Genomic DNA, 22,954 nt, shown 5'->3' with positions numbered 1-22,954 from the left:
CCAAATCCTTAACATGGTCTTTCCCCAACCCAGAACTGGCCTAGATAGAGTACTGCCCCCTCTCAATTTACATTTAACGTAAATTCTCATTTCTCAGCCCTTCTTTCTGATCTTCAGCTGTGCCAAATGAATCAAATTCCAAATTTAGTGACATTATTTACTGCTTTCCCTTCTCATAGACTTTCCCCTCAGTTTTCAGACAGGGTCACAGTTCAAACATCAAACTCTCTGAAGGACTTTCTCAACCTGAACTAGACCCCTTCCACCCTTCTATCATTTTCTATACTATTTCTCGTCTTGTTTTGTTTGGTAAAGATTTATTAGGTGTTTTATGTGTAGTGTATGTGTTTTTTCTGCATACCACATGAATGCCTGGTGCCTGTGGAATTTGGAAAAGAGCGTCAGATTCCCATGGGATTGGAGAATGAAGCTGACTGTGAGCTGCCATGTGGGTGCTAGAAATCAAACCTGAGTCCTCTGGAAGAACAGTGTTCTTAATTTTGAGCCATCTCTCCAGCACCATTTATTATTTTTTAACACCACTTATCACATGAAATCACACTCATTTTCTGTGAGTCTACTCTGCTTGCTATCTTATGTAGATTTTACAATCTTTGGAGTGTTATTTAAAATGTACACTATCACTGCTAATAGTACTAATATTATTGTTCTTTTTCTGCAATATCACTAGAGTTTTAGCCATCAATACTAATTGTCTAACCTAAAACTAGGAGCTCCTGAGTATTCTAAATAAGAAATATTATTTATTACAAGTTTGGTATGAAAATTTTTAATGGAAATAATACAAAAATTAAATAGCAAAACTACTTTAAATGACTTACAAATCTATGTAACTGGCTTACTGATTACTTCTCTATCAGTTTAATTTTATAAAGTTGATTGTTCCCAGCTATAATAATCAAGAACTGCGGCAAAGAGAAATGAAACAGTACATAAAGCTCACAACCCTGTGCTCGGCACATATTGCTCAGAAATCTTAGTTTTCCTTTATTATCATCATCAAAAGATACATACAAGTTTTACCAAACATGCCAACTTCAGTTAAGCTTCTTGCACAAAAAACAGCCTCCTATAAGGAACCTAGTCGGGCATTTCTTTCTATTTTCTGAGGAAAACAGTGTAAAATTTGCTTCAATGACCAAAATTCCTCTCTGATAAACTAATGTGGAATCTAATTATAAAGCCTTGTGTTAGAATTTCAGATTCTTTTATAGAATCATTTCTTTAAAAAAGTACAAAGTTCCATGATCAAGAAAAGTACCCGGTAAGTGACCAGAGAAATATCCCCGTTGCTGCGCAGATGGCTCAGTCTTATCTGAAGTCACAAAATGGATGGAGTACTGACCGGAAACCATCAGAGAAGAGACTGAGAAGTACGGTGCCAGCAGCTAAGCTCTCTGCTCTGACTTTAGATAGTATCTCACTGCCTCTGGTCACTAACTCAGATAAAGCTAAACATATAAAGCTAACTATAACCAGACAAGGACACAGAAAAATGTGAACGTGTCATGTTCTACAATTCACGTTTTCTAATACCTTAAGCTGAACATTCACTTAACTCCAGTCTGAGGTATATGAAAAGATGTAAAGATCATTAAGCCACACCATGGGCAATGTACCATACAAGCACTGCCCCCAAGAGCCCGAACACCGGGAAGAGGTAGGACTTATACTTCTGCCAGAGAGACAGCTCCTCTGCCACTTCATCTCTCCTCCTGTTCTTCTTCCGGCGACCCTTCAGCCTGTTTTCAAAAGCTTCCAGTTCAGCCTAAAGCAAAACAGTCCCATTTGTATTAAATTCAAAGAATATACTGAATTGCAACTTTCTTTTGAAATGAAAATTAAACAATGAGAAATGTTGATAGTAACAGTATAATAAATATATTAATTTGATTTAAACAGAAATAAAGATCCTCTCATCTACTGCTGACTGTATTCAACAAACGAGTTTAGTTAGGTAAAAAACAAAACTGAGTGCCAATGAGGTGATTCCTTCAGACTGCAAGCCTGTCTTTGATATTAAACTGACTGACATGCCACTGACTGAGTCAAAGGACACTAGAATGCAGACAATGGCTTTCTTAATTTAACTCCACTTTTTACCTCCAGAGCACCTTACTCAAAATGCAGAGATGCTCCACATGTAATTTTAGCATTTTTATAATGCAGGAAATAAGAATTAGTGGCTTATATCACAGAAAGCCAACAAGTAAGGAATAAAAAGTTGTTTCAAGCCGGGCGGTGGTGGCGCACGCCTTTAATCCCAGCACTCGGGAGGCAGAGGCAGGCAGATCTCTGGGAGTCCGAGGCCAGCCTGGTCTACAAGAGCTAGTTCCCGGACAGACACCAAAGCTACAGAGAAACCCTGTCTCGAAAAACCAAAAATAAATAAATAAATATTGCCTCAATTAGATTCTTTTATCAAATACTTTTTTCTTTAATGGGAAAAAATGTTTCATGCTTTAATGCAAGTGATTATTTTAGGAAGAACTGAAATCCAATTGTAAAAGAAGACAGCCTAGAGTGTCAGTCATCATCAAATGTTGGCTTTTATCCTCCTGGTAAGCACCAAGTTACTATACAATGATAATATAATGCACCACAGTCTACAGTAATTGACTAACCAATGACGACCATTAAGCAAATATGTATGTATTATCTACACAACATAGGTTAGCCTAACACATCTGCTACTGTAGTTCTAAGTTACACTTAAAGACTATCTATCAGTGAATTTGATTTAATATAAAAAGGCATTTGTCAACAAAACAAATCAGAATATTTCAAGTAGATTTTGATATAGAGAACAAACTCAATGCTGGGATGCATTTGGTTACTCTAGGCCACCCATGCTGCATGCAGAACAACTACAAGAGACAAGCCAGCCCGGCACTGAGGTACCTGCTGTCTTCGTTTTTCTTCTTCCAGAGCAGCGTTGGCTTCTGCTTCTTTAATCTATTTACATTTAAAAGTAAAATAAATAACTAGATATCAAATTCTTTGTAGCAGTCTGGCATCTTCCCACCCAGGCTCTACCAATCTAAAGCATCTTTTGGTAGCCTTACATTGGAAAGCCTATAAAGAAATATAAATATTACATTGAGAAGTTTTGACCAAGTTCCATTCCATCTAATAGATTCAGGGTAGTGAATATAATTTATATTTTTGTTATAATTTAAATAAACATTTCCTCTTACCAGCTATATGAGATTAGATCACAATTCAAGTCATTAAGACTCTGAAATTAAAACACTTTAACTTTTCCTTAAGTTACCATATTAAGAATCAATTATTAATACCACATTTTCCTAGAGTAGAAACTGATCATTTCTCTCACATGCCTGTCTGGAAGGCAAGACTTTGAATCAAGGAAACCAATCATTTGTGGACTGGCTGGTTTGGCAGGCAGAATCAACACTAAAGACATCTCAAACTGCAAACCATCCCCAAATCTTATGTTTGCATTACTTTAGCCTAATTTTCAGGAGGCTAACAGTATCATTATAACAAATGGCTATGAGGCAGAGCAAGCACTAACGGATATAAAAGACAAAAAGTTTAGATACACAGCAAGCAATAAAACTACCTCAGGTCCAAAATAAGCCTATACAAGGAGCCTTCTTAACGTAAGCACAAGTGATTTTACTAATATGAAGAACTGGAACAAATTGTAGGGAAAAAGCCATTAGCGCATCAGGAGTAAATCTTAATGAGACATCACCTCAGACGCTTTCCGCTTCATTTCCTTGCATGTTGCATCACACTCCACTGAAACCTGACTTTCACGTATTTTATTGCATGGCAATTCCTACAAGTAATAGAAATGGAAAATTTAGTCAATTGTTCTTTCAAATCACAACTACATGCCAGCAAAGCTCACCTAACAGATGAAGGTTATAAATATGCTACATGCACTAACATTATGTATCTTGATTCAAATGATTACTCCCTTATTTTATATCTTTTTCTGACTGGGGGTAGGTGCACTTGAATGCGGTACTCAGAGACCAGAAGAAGGTGTGCCTGGAGCTGGAGTTACAGGATGCGTGCGGGATCTGCCATGGGGTACCCTGAAAGAGCGATATACTCTTAGCCACTGAACCAAAATAAACAGATCCCCTACTTCATTTAATTAAAATAATTAAAACCATAAAATTAAAATAATAAACTTAATAATTTACTATATGCCTCTATCAACTCAGCTGAACTTTATTTTTATCCTGCATATTTAATATTTTATCCTTTATATATTATTGTTATTCTTCCAAAGCATCTAGGAAATGTTCTAGAGCAGTATTGTCCAACAGAGTTCTCTGGGACAAGGAAATGCTCTGGCTGTGCGCTGTCTGGGAGAGCATCAGCAACAACCTATGTCGACCGTACACTTGTGTGAGTATGCACAGTGCACCAAGACTCCTTATACACACATTTAGTGCTGCTAGCCAAAAACAGTCTGGGGCTTTCCTGAAGAATCATAGAGATTTCTTTCAACTATTAACATGTTTAAGTTCCTATGAAAATCCTTCACTGTCTAAGTACTGAATAGGAAACTATACTTGGACAAGACCCGAGATTTCAGAAAACTGAAGACACATCCGGATTAAAAATAGTTTGGCAAATATTTTCTTATAAATGGGGTTAATTTAAATACAGACTAAATACAAATTTAAATGTGAATTTACCTACTATAAGAAAGTATAGTGAAAATTTATTTTAAAAAAAAGGAAATCCAAGAGCCACACAGAAGAAATTCAACAAATGTCTGTTGCATGGAAGAATAAAGAATTATGCAAAGAGAAACCAATTAGCTAAGGAAAGGACCACAAGAATACAATATAACATGATACAACTATAACTGCAGCATGGTAAATCAAGTCAAATAAAAATAGTCTTTAAGGAGTCCCCTCTACCTGTTTGAAGTCAACTGAGAAAAAAAATTCTTTTTCTTAACCGGTTTTTTTGTTTGTTTGTTTGTTTGTTTTGTTTTGTTTTTTGGGTTTTTTTTTTTTTTTTTTTTTTTGCTGGCTTGGAACTCACTCTATAAACCTGGCTGGCCTCAAACTCAAAGATCCTCCTGCTTCTGCCTCCCGAGTGCTAGGATTAAAGGTGTGTGCCACCACTACCCAGCCTTAATTATTGTAGAATGATCTTTCTGGTCACTAAGTTTTCACCTGCTTATTCTTCCATTACTATCTTTTAACCAGGGCTGGAGATGGCTCAGTGGTTAAGAGCACTGGCTGTTCTTCCAGAGGTCCTGAGTTCAATTCCCAGTAACCACATGGTGGCTCACAACCATCTGTAATGAGATATAGTGTCCTCTTCTAGCCTGCAGGTGTACATACAGAATCCTCTATACATAATATATAAAAAATAAACTTTTTAAAAAATATTTTATCCTACAATTACTTTTTTCCAGGTTTGAGTATTAATTAATGAGGCTTACTTTATGACTATAAAGTTTTTTCAAGGAACTATTTTCAAAGGAGAATACGACAGCAAATAAAAGCTTCATATAAAAAGGACAACAAACCTAATTCCAGACCATCTCCTACCCCAGGAACCCACCCCATCCCTCTCACCAGCCCCCGGCTCACACTTCAGTTCGGAGCCCAGCAGTGCTATGCCAACAAAGGGCACGGCGCTTGAGCCAACAGAAAGCCATCGTTCATTCCTCCAAGTTACCAAAATTCGACTGCCAATGCTCAATTTTTAGATGAGCACTTACAGAAATAAATTGGCTTAGTTTAAATATAATGAAGAGATTCTAAAACTAAAACCTTAAAATTAAAGCCAAAGAACTACCAACACACAAACCAAAGCAACAGGAATTCTATCATTTAAAATACTTACTCGTTTTATTCTTTTGCAAGGGCATCTAAGTTTTACCTTCTGGTTACAATTAAGGGGGCATTCACCAGGATGACACATCTCTTTGCATCTATGGCCACAAGGAAGCTAAAGTTTAAAAAACAAAAAAGGCAACTGGTCATTTACGTTTTGGTCACACTCTACTTTCCCTTTTTCCCTAACAGCTATTTTCAGAGTGTCACACATAGTGCCAATTAACCCTGAATAATGAATGGACTGATCCTTCAAATATTTTTTAGACAGATTATTATAATTATTTATACAAATTATTTTTTATTGAGCTCTACATTTTTCTCTGCTCCCCTCCCTGTACACAAATTATTTTTATTAGAAAATTTTAACATTCTCAATCTCCACTTCAAGTGTAAATGTCACTGTCACCCTACAGCCAGGTGACTAAGCCAATGAAGGTAAGCAAGCTTAAGTGCTGCGTGCCTTAAAGCTCGTCCTTTCTCCGAGGAGACCTGGGGCAACAATGGAAGCCATGAGTGACAGAGGTCAGGCGCAGGCTAACGTGGACTGCTGAGTGTACACAGAGAGCCCAGGAGTACTGCCTCTTCCTTATACTGTTGAAACATGAGGAAGGGGGATTCTTATCATTGTCACAACTGCTCAGCCTTTCATTCTGTTTACCCTTAACACACCTTAATACGTATAATTTAGGTTGTCAAGACAACTCAGTAAGTGCCATGGTATTTAGTTATCTTTAATTATTTGCTATCTCTCTATCCTGAAAGTCTTCACGTGAAACATTCTCTTCTACTCAAATCTTGAACTTCAGTTTGAACTCCATGACTCTAAAGGGCAAAGGAAATAAAGGAATACAAAACCACTGAAGGAGCCATGACTCCAGTGTGGCCCTCATTCTTCACCGCTCTACTCCAATGCACTGGAGGTTGATGAAAGGGTGGAAAGCACTGGCCCTATGTCACGCCTTCCTGATATTAAAAGTCTTCACACTTTCCAGAACGCCACTGCTAGCATGCAGGTCTCTTTCGCTGGCTGGGTCTTCTGAACCCTAATTATACATGTCTTCCTCAAATCCATCATTTGACTTTGCCATCTCATCTAACAGTCCACGATGCTCTTGCCTGCCCCCCAACCCATAACTCATGAACTAAGGGCCTACCCAGTTCCCTATTTCTTTTACAATTGTTTATATAAATTACTTTATTAGAAATTTTTAATGTTCTTAGTCTACACTTCAAGAGTTGATATCACAGTCTGGCTACATATGCTATTCCAGTTTCCTGCCTTATGTCTGTAGACATAAGACAAGACAAGTGTCTAGACCCAAGGTGAAGCAGTCAAGGAGACAAGGCAGGATTAATGTCTCACTGTAGAGACCAATTCCTTCACAGAACCTGGCCATCTGAATGCCTGGCTATAAGGCATTTCCTTCAGACTCTGTACCCCAACACCCAATGTCCTCCCTAAGATATGCCCCCAACCTCACTCTTTTTATAAGTTACTCAAAACTAGCTCTGTAGCTTGCAACTAGAAGTGAAACTTGTTCACTAGTACCAGCGGTGCTGGTATGTCCACCAAGCACCCAAAGGCAAAAAGGGATATGCCACAGTCCTGAAGAGACACTCACTCGCTGCTGATCAGGAGTAAAATTGTAAGACACACACACAAAAAGCAATTTTTTAAAAATTGATAGTGTAAGTATTAGCAAAAATGGGTAACAATAGAAACTTTCACATAACAAAAGTATGAAAATGTGATAATTTTCCATAACTGGAAAATTCACTGTCAATAAATTGGTACATAAAATCATTTTAGAAATCAATTCAATATGATTTATTAAGGTTGAAATTAAACAAACGTTCTCTGTGGGCAAGGAACTGCACCACTTCTATGTGCCTATAGGAACCTACGCATACACAAAGCAGCATCTGTTCATAGCAGTGTTGTCTTAGTTAGGGTTTCTAGTGCTGCAACAAACACAATGACCAAAAAGCAAGTTGGGGAGGAAAGGATTTATTTGGCTTACATTTCCATACTGCAAATCCCAAAAGCATATGCTTTTAAAATACTAAGCAGCCGGGAGGTGGTGGCGCACACCTTTAATCCCAGCACTCGGGAGGCAGAGGCAGGCGGATCTCTGTGAGTTCGAGACCAGCCTGGTCTACAAGAGCTAGTTCCAGGACAGGCTCCAAAACCACAGAGAAACCCTGTCTCGAAAAACCAAAAAAAAAAAAAAAATACTAAGCAGTGTTTCTGTAGCTACACATACTTGCAGCAAGACCTATAAATATAAGGCAAGTGACATGGCTCAACAGATCAAACTGCTCAGACTTGCTGACCAAGCCTGACAATGAGTTTGAATTTCCAGAACCTATGTACAGGTGGAGAAGACCAACACCACAGAGCTGTCTCTGTCTTCCACACATGTATCATGGCACATAAGCACCCCCTGCCCAATAAAAATTTTACAGTAAGTGGTGGTAACATTTAAAATAGAGGAAAAAAATGCATAAGAAATACGTTCAGGACAAGACATGGACAGACTTTGGAGATACCAACAATGCTTTCTTTTTGAGGGTAGAATTATAAAATATTGACTTCCTAGCTGTATTAAATAATATATATGCTATGTACATATACATGACATTTCATTTTTAAAATATTATTTCAAAAACCTGTAAATAAAAAAATCATATACCCAAATTAACCATACCCAAAGTCATGAACTTAATGGACTTATAAACAAAATTAGCATTCAAAATGGAAGCTGTAAGGCTTCACATTAAATTTTACACCTTCAGTGTTGAATATATTCTATGGGCTTATCCAGGGCCAAAACAAACAAAAATTTCAGGACAGAATTGGAACTAGAAAAACAACTAGCTTCATATTCTCCTCACTCAGAACCCATGTTCATCATCTACATTCACTCCATGTCCCTTCAGTGTTTCTTGTTCCCTTTTTACATCCTACTGGACCTACGTGATAGTTCCCTTTTTATATCCTACTGGACCTACGTGATAGTTCCCTTTTTATATCCTACTGGACCTACGTGATACTTCCCTTTTTACATCCTACTGGACCTACGTGATAGTTCCCTTTTTATATCCTACTGGACCTACGTGATACTTCCCTTTTTATATCCTACTGGACCTACATGATACTTCCCTTTTCAAAATTAAATATATACATGTACACATGCACCTTGTTTTGTTTTTATAATCTACTACTACCTGTGGCTCACAGTTTTAATCTGTATTTTAAATCCTATTTTAGACAGTAAGCACTGAGTTGATACTTTCTGCAGTAAAATGTATAAGCTAGTTTTAAAACTATTCCCTAAAAACAAAAATAAAAGTCACTTCTTGTACTAAGCTCCTAAACCCCTGTGGTGGTTTGAAAGAAAATGGTCCCCAAAGGGAGTGACACTATTGGGAGGTATGGCCTTGCTGGAGGAAGTGTGTCACTGTGGAGGTGGGCTTTGAGGTCTCATATATGCGCAAGATACCACTCAGTGTCTCAGACTTCTTCCTGCTGCCTGTGAGACAGAGGACTCTTGGCTATTTCTCCAGCACCATGTCTGCCTGCACACCGCATGTACCACCATGATGAACATGGACTGAACCTCTGAAGTATGTAAGAGAGTCATCACAACTGAACGCTTTCCTGTATAAGAGTGATGGTGGTCACAGCAATAGAAACCCTAACTAAAACAGCCTACGTCTTTGGGCAGTGGTGATGCACACTTTTAATCCCAGCACCTGGGAGGAAGAGGTAGATGGATCTCTGTGACTTCGGGACCAGCCTGGTCTACAAAAGCTAGTTCCAGGACAGCTAGGGCTGTTATACAGAGAAACCCTGTCTCAAGTAACAAAACAACAAAGTTTCTAGTGGGCCCAGCGAGGAACTGAACTGAGGCAGTAAACAAGGAGAAAACCCAGAGGGAACAATGTCCAAGGACATTAAACTTAAAAGACCAACTACAGCTTACCTCTTTGGGGCACTGGTTTTTGCAACAACTAAGGAGATTCTTTTCATTTATATCAGCTGTGGCTATTTTTCTAAAAATAGGAAAAAATTTTTTATGACATTTAAACCAAAGTCCATTTTTTTGTACATTTTCTAAGCATTCATGATTTCAAATACATCTATAAAAGCATCATAATTCATTTTTTCATGGAACATTTAAATTATGTCCATAACAATTATGCTAGGGTACCATGGGGGCTAAAGAGATGACTCGGCAGGCAGAGGCATGTGCTGCACAAGCCTGACGCTCTAGCTCAATCTGCAGATCCCACTTAAAGGGAGAGGAGAGAAATGACTCCAAAGAGTTGTCCTCTGACTTCCACACGTGCCATGGCATGCAAAGGTGTGCACATGCAAAAGTGTGTGTGTGTGTGTGTGTGAGAGAGAGAGAGAGAGAGAGAGAGAGGGAGGGAGGGAGGGAGGGAGGGAGAGAGAGAGAGAGAGAGCGCGCATACACACACAAATAGTAATAAAATTCTGAAAGAAAAACACTCAAGAACAGGAAAATTAGATGGGTTTCTAAAATGTATATGTAACTACTTTGAAAAACTATTACAAAAATAAACTTGAAAAACATATCCAGCAAGTGATTTCAAAGCAAAGTAAGCAGTTCAAAATTAACCATGAGCTGTCATTGTACCAAAAAGTTGGAAAATGCTGACAAACAGATGGGAACATGTCTAAGAGAGTCGGAAGCTAGTTGGAAGGCACTCTCACGAGCCTGATTTTTCAGAAGTCTAAAGTGAGCCTGATTTTTCAGAAGTCTAAAGTAAGAGTGGCAACCACACATGGTAAATTATGTTAGATCTATCAAGATGACAATGGCAATTTTCCCCCCTCTACATAATATACATAGATTTAGGTAATAAAAAAAGACAAAGCAAATACTACTATGATAAATGCTATAAATTTTTTTTAATAATAAAGACCTACCTTTTAAAAATATAAGTCAAAAAATATACCTAAGTAGCTATCAACTAGGCAAATTTCTATCCAAAACATTTCTAGGTTTACACCATCATTTATATGTTCTTCCATAAGAGCGCTCTAAACTTCTGAAAGCAGTGATACAAGTTTTTCCTAGCCCAATCTTCTACAAACCCCAAGAGAGAATGAAGCAAGATTTGGCTGGCTGATATAAGAGCAAGGCACTGGAGGTGAGGCTGCAGCTCCTCCTTTCAGGTCTGCGCTGAAGTTCAGTCACCAGAGTCTCAGCAACACACAATGCTTTCTAAGTATTCTACAAGATTCTTCCAGAGACGTCAGTGATAATCTTCGCTAAAGGAGCATATTCTGGCTACTTACCTACATTCCACATAGAGGCTTGTGATCTTACAGTGACATTTTAATCTGAGCATCTGAACACAGGGAGGGCATTTTCCAGGGTGACAAGGCAAAACACATGGGTGAGGACAACCCAGAGGCCGTGGCTTAGAGCATCCTTCTTCACACTGAAGGCATTCTGGGCCAGCCTAAAAATAACAAAGAAATAAATCACCAAAATATCTAACATTTCCACATATTAAGGTTACAAATGGTAGGTGACCCCTCTAAAATGAAGTACTTCAGTCTCAGAAGTACAAATAATATGGCTTGAGAGACTGCTCAGCAGCACAGGGCTTGCAGAATAATCCCAGCACTCATGTAAAAGCCAGGTATGGAGGCGTGTATCTCTATCAACCACACTGCAGAGGCAGGGACAGGAGGAGCCCTGGGTCTTGCTAATCAGTTGCTCTAGCCAACTGGAAAGTTCCAGGTTCAGTGAGATACCCGGTGTCAAAAAATGTGACCAGGCGGTGGTGGCGCATGCCTTTAATTCCAGCACTTGGGAGGCAGAGGTAGACAGATCTCTGTGAGTTCGAGGCCAGCCTGGTCTACAACAGCTAGGTCCAGGACAGGGAGGGAGGGAAAGAGGAAGGAAGGAAAAAAAAGGTAGGTAACATATTTGGGGTATCAAAATTACAGTCATTATTCATGTTTCCATCCTCAGAATGTTACCTTATTTTTGACAGTAGAGTCATCAACTTCAGTCACTTCGTGGCATTCTTTCATACATGTATGATTTTGACAGTGCAACATTCTTCCACAAAGTCTCTTGCAAGAATAGGGTCCTACAGCATGGCATGGTAGAGGACTCACCTTAAAAATAAAAATATGAAATAGCCAACTAGCACAATACACATGTCTACACAAAACTTTCTGGTCTTGCATTTCCAAAGTGACTGATCTGAGATCAATTTTCACAGTGGTCTAACATTTTTCCACTAATATTTCTATCAAAACTAAGCACATATCAAGACATTCCTCTAAGCACCTATTAATGAGAGGAAAATTGAACACACAGAGGCTAATTCCCACATAAGGCAGAGTATACAGTTTAGCTGACTATCCTGGGCAGTCTGTACAAGCCCGAGACAGTAAATTACTTCTAACAACTCCAGGGCAAAGTGATAAAGACTACAAACTAAACTTAAAGATTATACCTATAACTCACCTCATGCTTCCCCAGACATTCCCTGTAAGAAAAAAAGAAAAAGAAAACATTTTGAGATTCTTTTTTGCTTTTTGGGTTTTTGTTTGTTTGGTTTTGGTTTTGGTTTTCAAGAAAGGTTTCTCTGTGAAACAGAGTCCTAGCTGTCCTGGAACTCATTCTGTAGACCAGGCTGGCTTTGAACTCAATGAGCTCTGTCTACCTCGGCCTCCCAAGTGCTGATGAATTAAAGGCATGCACCACCACTGCCCGGCTATTTATAGATTCTTTAAGAAGGGAGTCTGAGGGCTGGAGAGGTGGCTCAGCGGTTAAGAGCACTGACTGTTCTTCCAGAGGTCCTGAGTTCAATTCCCAGCAACCACATGGTGGCTCAAAACCATCTGTAATGAGATCTGGCGCCCTCTTCTGGCCTGCAGGCATACAGGGAAGCAGACTGTTGTATACATAATAAATAAAATCATTTAAAAAAAAAAGGGTGTCTGAAACAAATATGCTTACTACACTAGCTTTTATTAAGTTATAAACAAACAACTTGGAAATAAGCAATTACAGTAGCAGTAGAGTATAAAGTTGATTTACCCCGGCTAATTCTTTGCAAAAGACTAGCAGTGAGCAACTGGGACATGAAACTTATTTTCACTGGCACAAACAGAAATAAAATAAATATAACTGTACAGCTGAAAAACACAAACAAAAAAAAAACTACACAATGCTGAGGAGAAAACTTAAGGGTTTAAATAAAGATTCCATGCTTAAAAACAGGAACGGTATTATATTAGGGTAAATTTTTTTTTCTCAACTTCATCTATATTCAAAACAATTCCAAGACCTCATCCAAACTCAATCGTGGTAGTACACCACTGTAACTCCAGTATTCAGACTTAAAGAGTATAAGGAGTTTAAGGCCAGTACGAACTCTACAGTGAGTTCCTACAAAGCAAGGTCAAGGCCAGTCTGTGCTGCATGGTACTCTGGCTCAAAAAAAACCAAAAAAAGGGGGCTAGAGAGATGGCTCAGAGGTTAAAAGCATTGCCTGCTCTTCCAAAGGTCCTGAGTTCAATTCCCAGCAACCACAAGGTGGCTCAGAACCATCTGTAATGGGGTCTGGCCTTCAAGCATACACACAGACAGAATATTATATACATAATAAATAATTTTTTTAAAAGAATCAAAGTAACAAAATCCTAATATCTAATCTAAAGTCCACATGAAAAAAATCAGCAGACATGAAACAGCCAACACAACCTTGATGAAGAGCAAAGCTAAAGAGTTAACATCCACTGACAAGTACAAGACTTACTACAAAGATAGATTGTTCAGACTATGTGGTAGTGATGAAAAAACAGATAAATTAGTGAACTAAAACAAAGAGTCCAGAATTAGGTCTATACAAATAAAATCAGTTGATCTATGACAAAGAAAAGGCAAATTACAGGAGGAATATTCTTTTCAACAAGTGGTAATGTTGAAACAAATTTATATCCACTTTAAGACAGAGAGACACTACACCTTTGACAACCAACTCAAAACGGATTGCAGACCTAAATACAAAACACAGGATAAGATCTAAATAATCTTGAGTTTCATATTACTTTTTAGACACAATGCCAAAAGCACGACCCATAAAAGGAAACAGGTGAGTTCTAATTTACTAAACTAAAAATGTCTGTTCAGCAAAGAACCCGACAGAAAGGAGACAGATGAGTAAACTACATTTGGAAAACATATCTGGTAAGCAATACAAAGAACTCATGTGCTTAACAACAGACAGAAAACAAAACCCAATCAGAAAATGGGCAAAAGACCTGAACAAAGATAAATCTTATCAAAATGACCAACAGATGCTGAACAGACATGTGAAAAGTTACCTGGCATCAGGTCGTTAGGAAGCGTAAATTAACCAACAGTACCTCCATGCATCTACAAAATGGCTAAAATGCTGACAGTGCACTATGCGGATGAGATGCAGGCAGGAAGTCCACCACTAACACTGATGAGACCACAGACTGCTGTGCCACGTTGGTAGCTAATCTGAGAGCTTTTTAAATAGCTAAACATCAACTCACCATACTATCCAGCAGTTACACTCCTAAGTTTTAATTCAAATGAATTAAAAGTTATACTTACACAGATATTTGCACATAAACATCTACAGCAGTTTTATTTTTTATTAAAAACAACCAATATGTCCTTCCATAGGTAAATGGGTGAGATCACCCATGCGTGTGTGGCCAACATAAACTGGAGTTAGTAAAGAAAAAAAGATGCACAAAGCTGAGAGTGGGTGGGACGGTGGGGATGGATCTGGTAGGAGCTGGAGAAGGATGGGAGGAGAATATCATCAAACTACTGTGCATAACATTCTCAAAGAATAAAACATTATATTAAAAAAGACAACTACACCTGGTCTACAAGAGCTAGTTCCAGGACAGGAACCAAAAAAGCTACGGAAAAACCCTGTCTCGAAAAATCCACAAAAAAAAAAAAAAAAAGACAACTACAGGATGTCCAGGAAGTGCAATAATGTTATCCAGTGATTAAAAAGAAGCAAGGTATCAAAGCATGAAAAAATAAAGTGTATCCTAAATGTATAAGCTAAGCGAAAAAGAGGCCAGTATGAAATGGATTCAGACTCCCAACTACTGTGTATGATGCTCTGGAACAGACAAAAACAAGCACAGAAAAGCCCAGGATGAGAAGCTTCAATTCTAACCAACATCTGAAGAATTCACACTAATCCTTAAAGAGAAGTATTTCCCAACTTTTTCAGAGAATCTAGTACTTCCACAATTATAAAACCGGGGGGGGGGGGGGGGGGGAAGACACCATAAGAATACAGGTAATATTCAATACTAATACTGCAAAATTAATGTAGATTTTTTTGACTTTTTTTTCTTTTTTAAAAAATGAATAGGACTTCACTTTGTCAACTTCTCACTGGAACTCAACTCATTCACTAGATAGCCCAGGCTGGCCTTAAACTTATAATAATCTTCCTGCCTTAGACTCTTGAATGCTCGGATTACAGGCATATTTACCACACTTAGGGTTTTTTTAAGTCTTTACTTAAAAAAAATTTTTTATTCAATTATTATGTGTGTGGGTATTTTGCAAAGATATACATGTATACCATGTGTGTTCCTGGTGACCAGAGAGACCAGAAGGTATTCGATTCCTTAAAAGTAAAGTTAGAGACAGTTGTTGTAAGCAGCTACGTGGGTCCTGGGAACCAAATCTGGATCCTCTGAAAGAGCAGAACTGCTCTTAATCACTGAGCTATCTCTCCAACCTGTTCAAAAACTTAACATATGACTAAACTGTTGATCTGGAACCTTAGTTGTTAATAATATCTGTAATGTCTCAGAACTGTTTCCTTTTCTTCTTTAAACCACAGCCTCTGCTTAAATTATGAAACATTAAAGGATTCTCCATTCTTCCAGGTTCAGTTTCTTAAAACTCAATCTCTACCATTCCCTGATCCATCCAGGAAATTTTGCTTGGATTTCCAATACTTCCTTCACACACTCGCCTTTGAGTTTACCATCTAAACCTAGCTAGCCGTTTTCAGAAGCATTGCATTTTAGCATGAGAATCACCAGGCTAAGTAACAAATAAAGCGTCTCTTGGAAATGTTTTCCTAATTGTCGGTACCTGTTGCTGCAAAGGAAACTAAGGGTAGTGCACTCAAGCACAAGGAAAACACAAAGAGAGACATGCATAGGAAGCTTAGCATCATAGCAAACAAAAACAAGAAAGAATGAACTACAACAAGGAGACTATAGTATACAGGTCAGGCATGAAATATAAAACTTAAAAAGTAAAGAAGGTGAAGTTCATACTATGTCAGAAACATTTTTTTTTAAAGCTTTAAACTCTGGTTCTTACACAGGAATAGGAACTTGACACGGAGGACAAGGCAATGCAGTCTGAATAAACGCTGGCTCGGCTGGTTGTTCCCATGGGCCCATAGGCTGATGCTAGGAGTAAAACGCAATACACTGTCAAGTCAGAAGGGCGATCCCATGCAGCCTTCGGAAGAAACTAGGGAAATAGTTCTTGTGGATCTTTTGCTCACACAGGCTGAACTAGATCCAACTACTCAACAAATGCTTACCGAAACATTCTATTCCATCTGCATTGTGAAGATTATTTCTCTCTACATACACCCAATATTAAAAATTAAGGCAGATATCAGTTTAAAAGCTAAAACTGAGGCAGCATAATCTCCTTAACCTCTTGTAAGCCAAAAGCAAAATGAGAAACATTTAAACTCCAGTATCCACCATAGTCTCCTATGTTCCTCATCACCTAGAACTTTACATATAACCAGAGTTCTAAATAAAGTAAATTAATAATTATCTATATCAGGGGTGGAGAGATGGTTCAGAGGTTAAGAGCATTGACTGCTCTCCCGAATATCCTGAGTCCATTTCCCAGCAACCACACGGTGGCTCACAACCATCTATAATGAGATCGATGCCCTCTTCTAACATTGCATACATAATAAATAAATATATCTTTAAAAATAAATAAATACATAAACAAGTAAGTATATCCCTAGCCATGTTTGAAGGAAAACTGGTAAATTAATCTAAATATCATAATTAACATACTATATTTACAAATATTTATTAGTCACATCCTCCCATCTTCCTCCTGGTACTAGAGAATGAACCCTGGACCTTGGAGATACTGGGAAGGTCTCCACCATTGAACAATACACCAGCCTTTCCAAGTTTTTTAAGACAAAAGACCAAGTCTTGTCTTCTTCACCCCCAGATCCGAGTAGAATGCTTAATGCTCTAAAGACACCCTTATGGTTGTTGCTTGTTAAATAATCACTGAAGAAAACACAGCCCACAGGCAAGCAGGAACTCTTCACCACTGTTCTTACCTTGCCAGTCTGCCTCACTAATGCTTGATCATGACATGAAGCAGGACACAAGTGCCCACATTTCTCTAACACTTTTTGGCAAGGTTGATGACATGGTGGACATGAGCCAAAGTGACAGCGATGTTTTTCTTGACTTGTATGATGACATGTTGGTGGTCGACTAAATCAGAAAGTTTTTAAGTTATTTTTGACAACTGAACAATACATCTGAAGTGCAATTATTTATATAACTTCCAAAATCATAGAAAAGTCTATGCTATGAATGTTGTTTGAAAACACTAACACAAAATAAAATTAGAATACTACCAAAAGTCAGTAGAATTTAAAGGTGAAAGCATATTATGTCAGGGTGTAGAGAGTTTCACCAACCTGCACAGTTCTTTGCACTTGGGTGGCCTTGTGGTTCGCTCTCGGCCACAGGGCACTGTCACCTTGGCCTTCCCACAGCTGCACCTCACTTCTACAGTTTCTGGGCATGGATAGCAACTGCCTGAGGAAAAAGATCCAATACTTTAATAAAAGACACTGACAGACTTACCAAAATGCACATCAAGAGTTTATCAATAAACTTAATGCATTTGTACAATGCGCAATGAGACAGCCTGCCATTAGAAAGCAGCAGTTCAGCCAGGCAGTGGTGACACACAACTTTAATCCCAGCATTAGGGAAGCAGAGGCAGGCGGATCTCTGAGTTCGAGGCCAGCCTGCTCTACAAGAGCTAGTTCCAGGACAGGTTCCAAAACTACAAAAAAACCCTGTCTCGGGGGAAAAAAAAGAAAAAAGAAACAAGAAAAGCAGTGGTAATATGAACTATTCTTAGCACATTAGACAAAATAAGCTATATACAAAGGCTGTGTGCTTCAGTGTCTGATTCCACACATCCAGAGGAAATAGAAAAAACTGACATCCACTGCTCAAAAGCAGGAGAGCAGTTCAGGACAGCAGCTTTGAGAAACACTGATAGAGCTCTGTTTAACGGTCTGGATCCAGTACATGATCAGAGTCCCAAGCTTCACAGCACCACACACTTAGGATCTTATATCTTTCCTTACATACACCAGTACCTCAGTACCTTTAGAAACATCCTTGCTTCTCAAAGTGCTGTTCTAAATAACAAATTTAACATGATACTTATTCAAAACTGTAACAAGCAAACAATAATCTTGTAGCCTATTTTCATAAATATATCTATTCAAAGAATAAATTCCCTCAAAAAAGGGCAACTTTTCTCTCATGACCAGTGGTTGGTTATTAATGAGGGAGTGCTGGGAGGCCCTGGGGGTCAGAGGCTGCAGTCTATCATGGCCTAGCAGCTCTCTCTGAAGAAGACAGTATGAAATAATGACTCTACATATCAAACTGAGTTAAACCGATGTTCAGAGTGATACAACCATCTTCTAAATAATCGTTTTAAGTGCCTGGAAGATTCTTTGGGAGCTAGTAAGCACTGTCACAACAACAAATGTCACAAAAAATACAAAGCATAAAGCTGATCAAATCTCTAGCCCGAACATTTTATAGAAAATTGCTGAGGATAAAGAAACATATTAAAATATATTAGAGAGGCAATCTACAAAATCCAGACTGGGAAACCAAAGAGCTACCTAATTTCTTCAAATAAATCATAAGACATTTAAAAAATAAAATAAGGGAAATGACACATTTAAAGCCCATCATTCGATGGCCACAACACATTCTTACTTGCTGTGAGTCACAAATCAACTGTTAAAAGGAAAAATTTCAAAATCAAATATGTCAGGGATAAAAAATTTTATATTTGGGTTAAGATTTCATTTCTTATGTGGGGGTCCACAGATGTGGGTCTGTTCTGCCTTGACTAAATGTCAGAGAGTTTGTGCCTGCTCTTGCTCTTTCAAAGTTACTGACAAGAAGTCTAACTTAAGGTATGGCTACAAACAAGATATCCTGACCTAGGGTGTGGTTACTTGGTGTTTTGGATATTAAGATGACTCATAGATATGGGTCCTCTCCACCTTGACCAAAGGTCAGAGAATTCAAGCCTATTCCTGCTCCTTCATTTTAGGACAGGAGGTTTGAACCAGGGAGAGTCTGCCATCAGGATAGTTAGTCTAAGGCATATTTGCTGCGTATCTTGCCCTAAACATCAGAATGCTTAACTCAGGAAATAGTGGCTCGATGTCTCAAGTATTGAAGCACACAACTGTTCTGATTGTCCTTTGTGTCCTGTTAAAGCAGTCTTTTGCTTTCTTCCCCCCTTTTTGGATTGTTGTATATAAGCATATAAAATAAACGTGGGCGTATTCAGTATACACTAGATAACCTATGTCAGTGTATTTCTTTCATATGTATTTCTTTCATATCTCTGTTCCTCCTAATTTTTCTAATCTTTACCAAAAATTAAAAGCCATGCTATTTGTATCAAAGTATAAAGGGTGTATTTTACAAAAAATAATTTTAAATAAACCACTTTAAATGGTTGTATTTTATTTTAATGTCAAATACAACAATTGTAAATGGATAAAATTTACACATTAATAAAAACTTTTAGGGTCTCAAAAAGTATAAGGGATCCTGAGACTAAAATCTCCACTAGCATAGATAGGATAACCCTTGTTACATCTAAAGTCCATAAAAGTATGTAAAATTCAGAGTACAACCAAATCAATGAATACCTTTAAAAAAGAGATTAAGAAAAGCAAAAACGATACAATTTACCATCAGTTGTGAGTTTGAATTTTGCCATACCTATCCCTAGGCATTTCCCTAAGACACTTAATTTTAACTACCTTGTTCAAAACTAGTAGTACAGAGACTATACTACCTTCTCCTGAGTGTTAGGAAGCCCAAATAAGGAAATGAACTGGAAGTTCTCTACTAACGCTAAAGAACTAAGAAAACACAAACATAAAATAACATCTACTGTGATATTTTACCTCTGTGGCAGACAGACGGACACTTGTGGTTTCTACATCCTAACATCCGTCCACAATTTTGATCACAAGGTAGACAGTTTCCAGGGCAACACTAGAGAGAAAACAATATACAAAGAGCTTTTGAAACCCCACACATTGTACATTAGTCCTAGTCATTTACTCAATCTTTAGAAAGCAAAGTTTCTTTTTATATTCTAAGGATAAAATTATTCAAGAGTATCAACGTAATTCTAGTAAAAAATAATACAACACAAAGCTAAACTTCCTTGCCTCTTAGTTATTCTATGACCATTGCAAAATTTCACTTACTATTCTGATGGAGGAAGGTCATTGGTTAAATAAAAAGAAACTGCTTGGCCCTCATTGGTTAAAAGATAGGTGGGAGGAGTAAACAGAACAGAACGCTGGGAGGAAGAGGAAGTGAGCTCAGATTCCACAGCTCTCCTCTCAGGAGCAGACTCCTCAGAGAGACGACATGCTCCCAGCTCCCAGGCAGACGCACGCGATGAAGCTCCGACCCAGGATGGACATAGGCTAGAATCTTCCTGGTAAGCGCACCTAGGGGCGCTACACAGATAATTAGAAATGGGCTAAATTAATATGTGAGAATTAGCCTAGAAGAGGCTAGATAGAAATGGGCCAAGCAGTGATTAAATGAATACAGTTTGTGTGTTGTTATTTCGGGCATAAGCTAGCCAGGCAGCCGGGGTGCTGGGGACGCAGCCCCGCCGCCCTTATTACCACACTATTCTATTCATAAAATTATATTAACCCAAGAATTTGATCAAATCCAGTCCAATTTTCAAACCATGAGTCTGGCTAATTAAATTAAAATAAAATTGGCTGAATATGTAGGCTGTCAGTTATGTTCAAAGCACAGGGGGAGAGAAATAAGAAAAAACAAAGGTGTATGCAGGTGGCCCTGTCAGAGGAGCAACAGGCGGCAATTGACTTCAGGGTGTCAGTTCACCAGGAGCCAAATTCCCGCTGGGTCAATCTTGGATAGGCAAGGCCCACGACCATAGACCCCAACGTGTATTTGCTTCTGCTGTGCCTTTTATTTGTTGCTGTTATCTTTCTCCACTATCTGGCATAATGTGAATGGGTGCAGGGCGATCCCCACTGCCTGTAATGTAGTGTGTCTATCTCATGGAGACATTCCATTCTACTGAGCATTTTTATTATAAAGATGACTGCAACCTAAGATATAGTTCTGATGATAAAAAACAAAACAAGGAAGAGTCACATGGCTAGAACACATGAATTTCTATTGAAGAGCTGTATAGACTATGGCCAATTCTTTTACATATATAAAGTCTAGATTTGTGATTCCTTTAAGACTTCTTATGAGATTATCACCTCAAGATAAGTAAAAAAGTAACTGGCCCGTTCTTTGTAACTGCAAAGCGCAGCTGGCCAGTAAAAGACTTGACTGAAAAGAATACCTTGCTTGCCCACACAGTTAATCTATAAGAAGTTGCTTGGGTATGAATGTACATGAGTTCTTAGGATAATGTTTTTTGCCTGTAATAAGCAAAATATTTAATCATGTAAGGGATAAGGAAAACATGCTGTTTTTACCTGTACTCATTATAATCATTCACTTGATAAATTGAATGTAACTGCGCAATAATTTTTATATTGCCTGAAAGATTTTGTTGGGGTATATAAGCTGTAGAAAAATAGCATACAGTACGAAGAACACAGAATAGAACATAAAGAAGGAAGCCATCAAGAGAGAGTGAGTGGGCTGGAGAGATGGCTCAGTGGTTAAGAGCATTGCGTGCTCTTCCAAAGGACCGGAGTTCGATTCCCAGCAACCACATGGTGGCTCACAACCATCTGTAATGAGGTCTGGTGCCCTCTTCTGGCCTACAGACATATATGCAAACAGAAGAGTGTATCCATAATAAATAAATAAATATTTTAAAAAAAAAGAGAGAGTGAGTGTTGTTTTCCCTAATCCCCTCAGATAAAAAAGTTATATTATGTGCTGACTCCGTGGATTCCCTCTGAGCCCTGTGCTGCTGGAGGCTGGCCCCCCGGCAGTAATAATCTGTATCTACACAAAAAGTGAAAAGTAATGATATATGATGGCAAAAAACTTTTCATTCTCTCAAACATTTCTAAAAAAAAAATAATAATAATACTGAAGCTGGAGAGATGACTCAGCAGTTAAGAGCACTTGCTGCTCCTCCAGGGGACCTCAGCTTGGATCCTAGCACCCATGTTGGGTGACTCAAATTTCATGTAACTCTAGTTCCAGGGGATGTAATGCTCTCTTCGGGCATCTGAAGCTACCTGCACTCACATGGCAGACAGAAACAAATGCACATAGTAAATCTTCAAAACTGTAACTATTTAAAACAATAATAAAAGTCATATAGTTGGGGTTTTTGTTTTTCTTTTTTTTTGTTTTGTTTTTTTGTTTTTCGAGACAGGGTTTCTCTGTGGCTTTGGAGCCTGTCCTGGAACTAGCTCTTGTAGACCAGGCTGGTCTCCAACTCACACAGATCCGCCTGCCTCTGCCTCCCGAGTGCTGGGATTAAAGGCGTGCGCCACCACCGCCCGGCTAGTTGGGGTTTTTGAACACAGATATAAAACATAGAAATCACTGAGAAACACGTCAAAGAGAAGCCAAATAAGGAGAAAGGAACAAATGGATAAATAGAAAAATCACTAGCAAGATTAACAGGATAAGCATGGTGGCGCAGGTCTTAATCCCAGCACTCGGGAGGCAAAGGCAGGCAGAGCTCTGTCTACAT

At 38.4% G+C, this 22,954-nt stretch overlaps 1 protein-coding gene across 2 annotated transcripts in view; it reads right to left on the bottom strand.

Moving 5' to 3' along the window:
- Nucleotides 1-510: 510 nt before the first annotated feature.
- The window catches only part of Nfxl1 (nuclear transcription factor, X-box binding like 1), a 41,725-nt gene continuing 19,281 nt past the window's right edge, over nt 511-22,954 (bottom strand). For both annotated transcript variants that reach the window (XM_041671558.1, XM_041671559.1), the window contains exons 12-23: nt 20,190-20,280; nt 17,643-17,763; nt 17,274-17,433; nt 16,265-16,356; nt 12,383-12,404; nt 11,887-12,027; nt 11,194-11,360; nt 9,851-9,920; nt 5,872-5,976; nt 3,743-3,829; nt 2,923-2,976; nt 511-1,789 (exon numbers count right to left, since the gene is read on the bottom strand). In XM_041671558.1, coding sequence (XP_041527492.1) covers nt 1,616-1,789; nt 2,923-2,976; nt 3,743-3,829; nt 5,872-5,976; nt 9,851-9,920; nt 11,194-11,360; nt 11,887-12,027; nt 12,383-12,404; nt 16,265-16,356; nt 17,274-17,433; nt 17,643-17,763; nt 20,190-20,280 — 1,284 coding nt within the window. In that variant the 3' untranslated portion in view covers nt 511-1,615. The remainder of the gene's footprint in view (nt 1,790-2,922; nt 2,977-3,742; nt 3,830-5,871; nt 5,977-9,850; nt 9,921-11,193; nt 11,361-11,886; nt 12,028-12,382; nt 12,405-16,264; nt 16,357-17,273; nt 17,434-17,642; nt 17,764-20,189; nt 20,281-22,954) is intronic.

Source organism: Microtus oregoni, unplaced genomic scaffold (genome assembly GCF_018167655.1).
Source record: "Microtus oregoni isolate MIOR12 unplaced genomic scaffold, Mior012 000021F_ref0000039, whole genome shotgun sequence".
NCBI classification, from domain to species: Eukaryota; Metazoa; Chordata; class Mammalia; order Rodentia; family Cricetidae; genus Microtus; species Microtus oregoni.
This window is presented reverse-complemented; position numbering and strand designations above follow the sequence as displayed.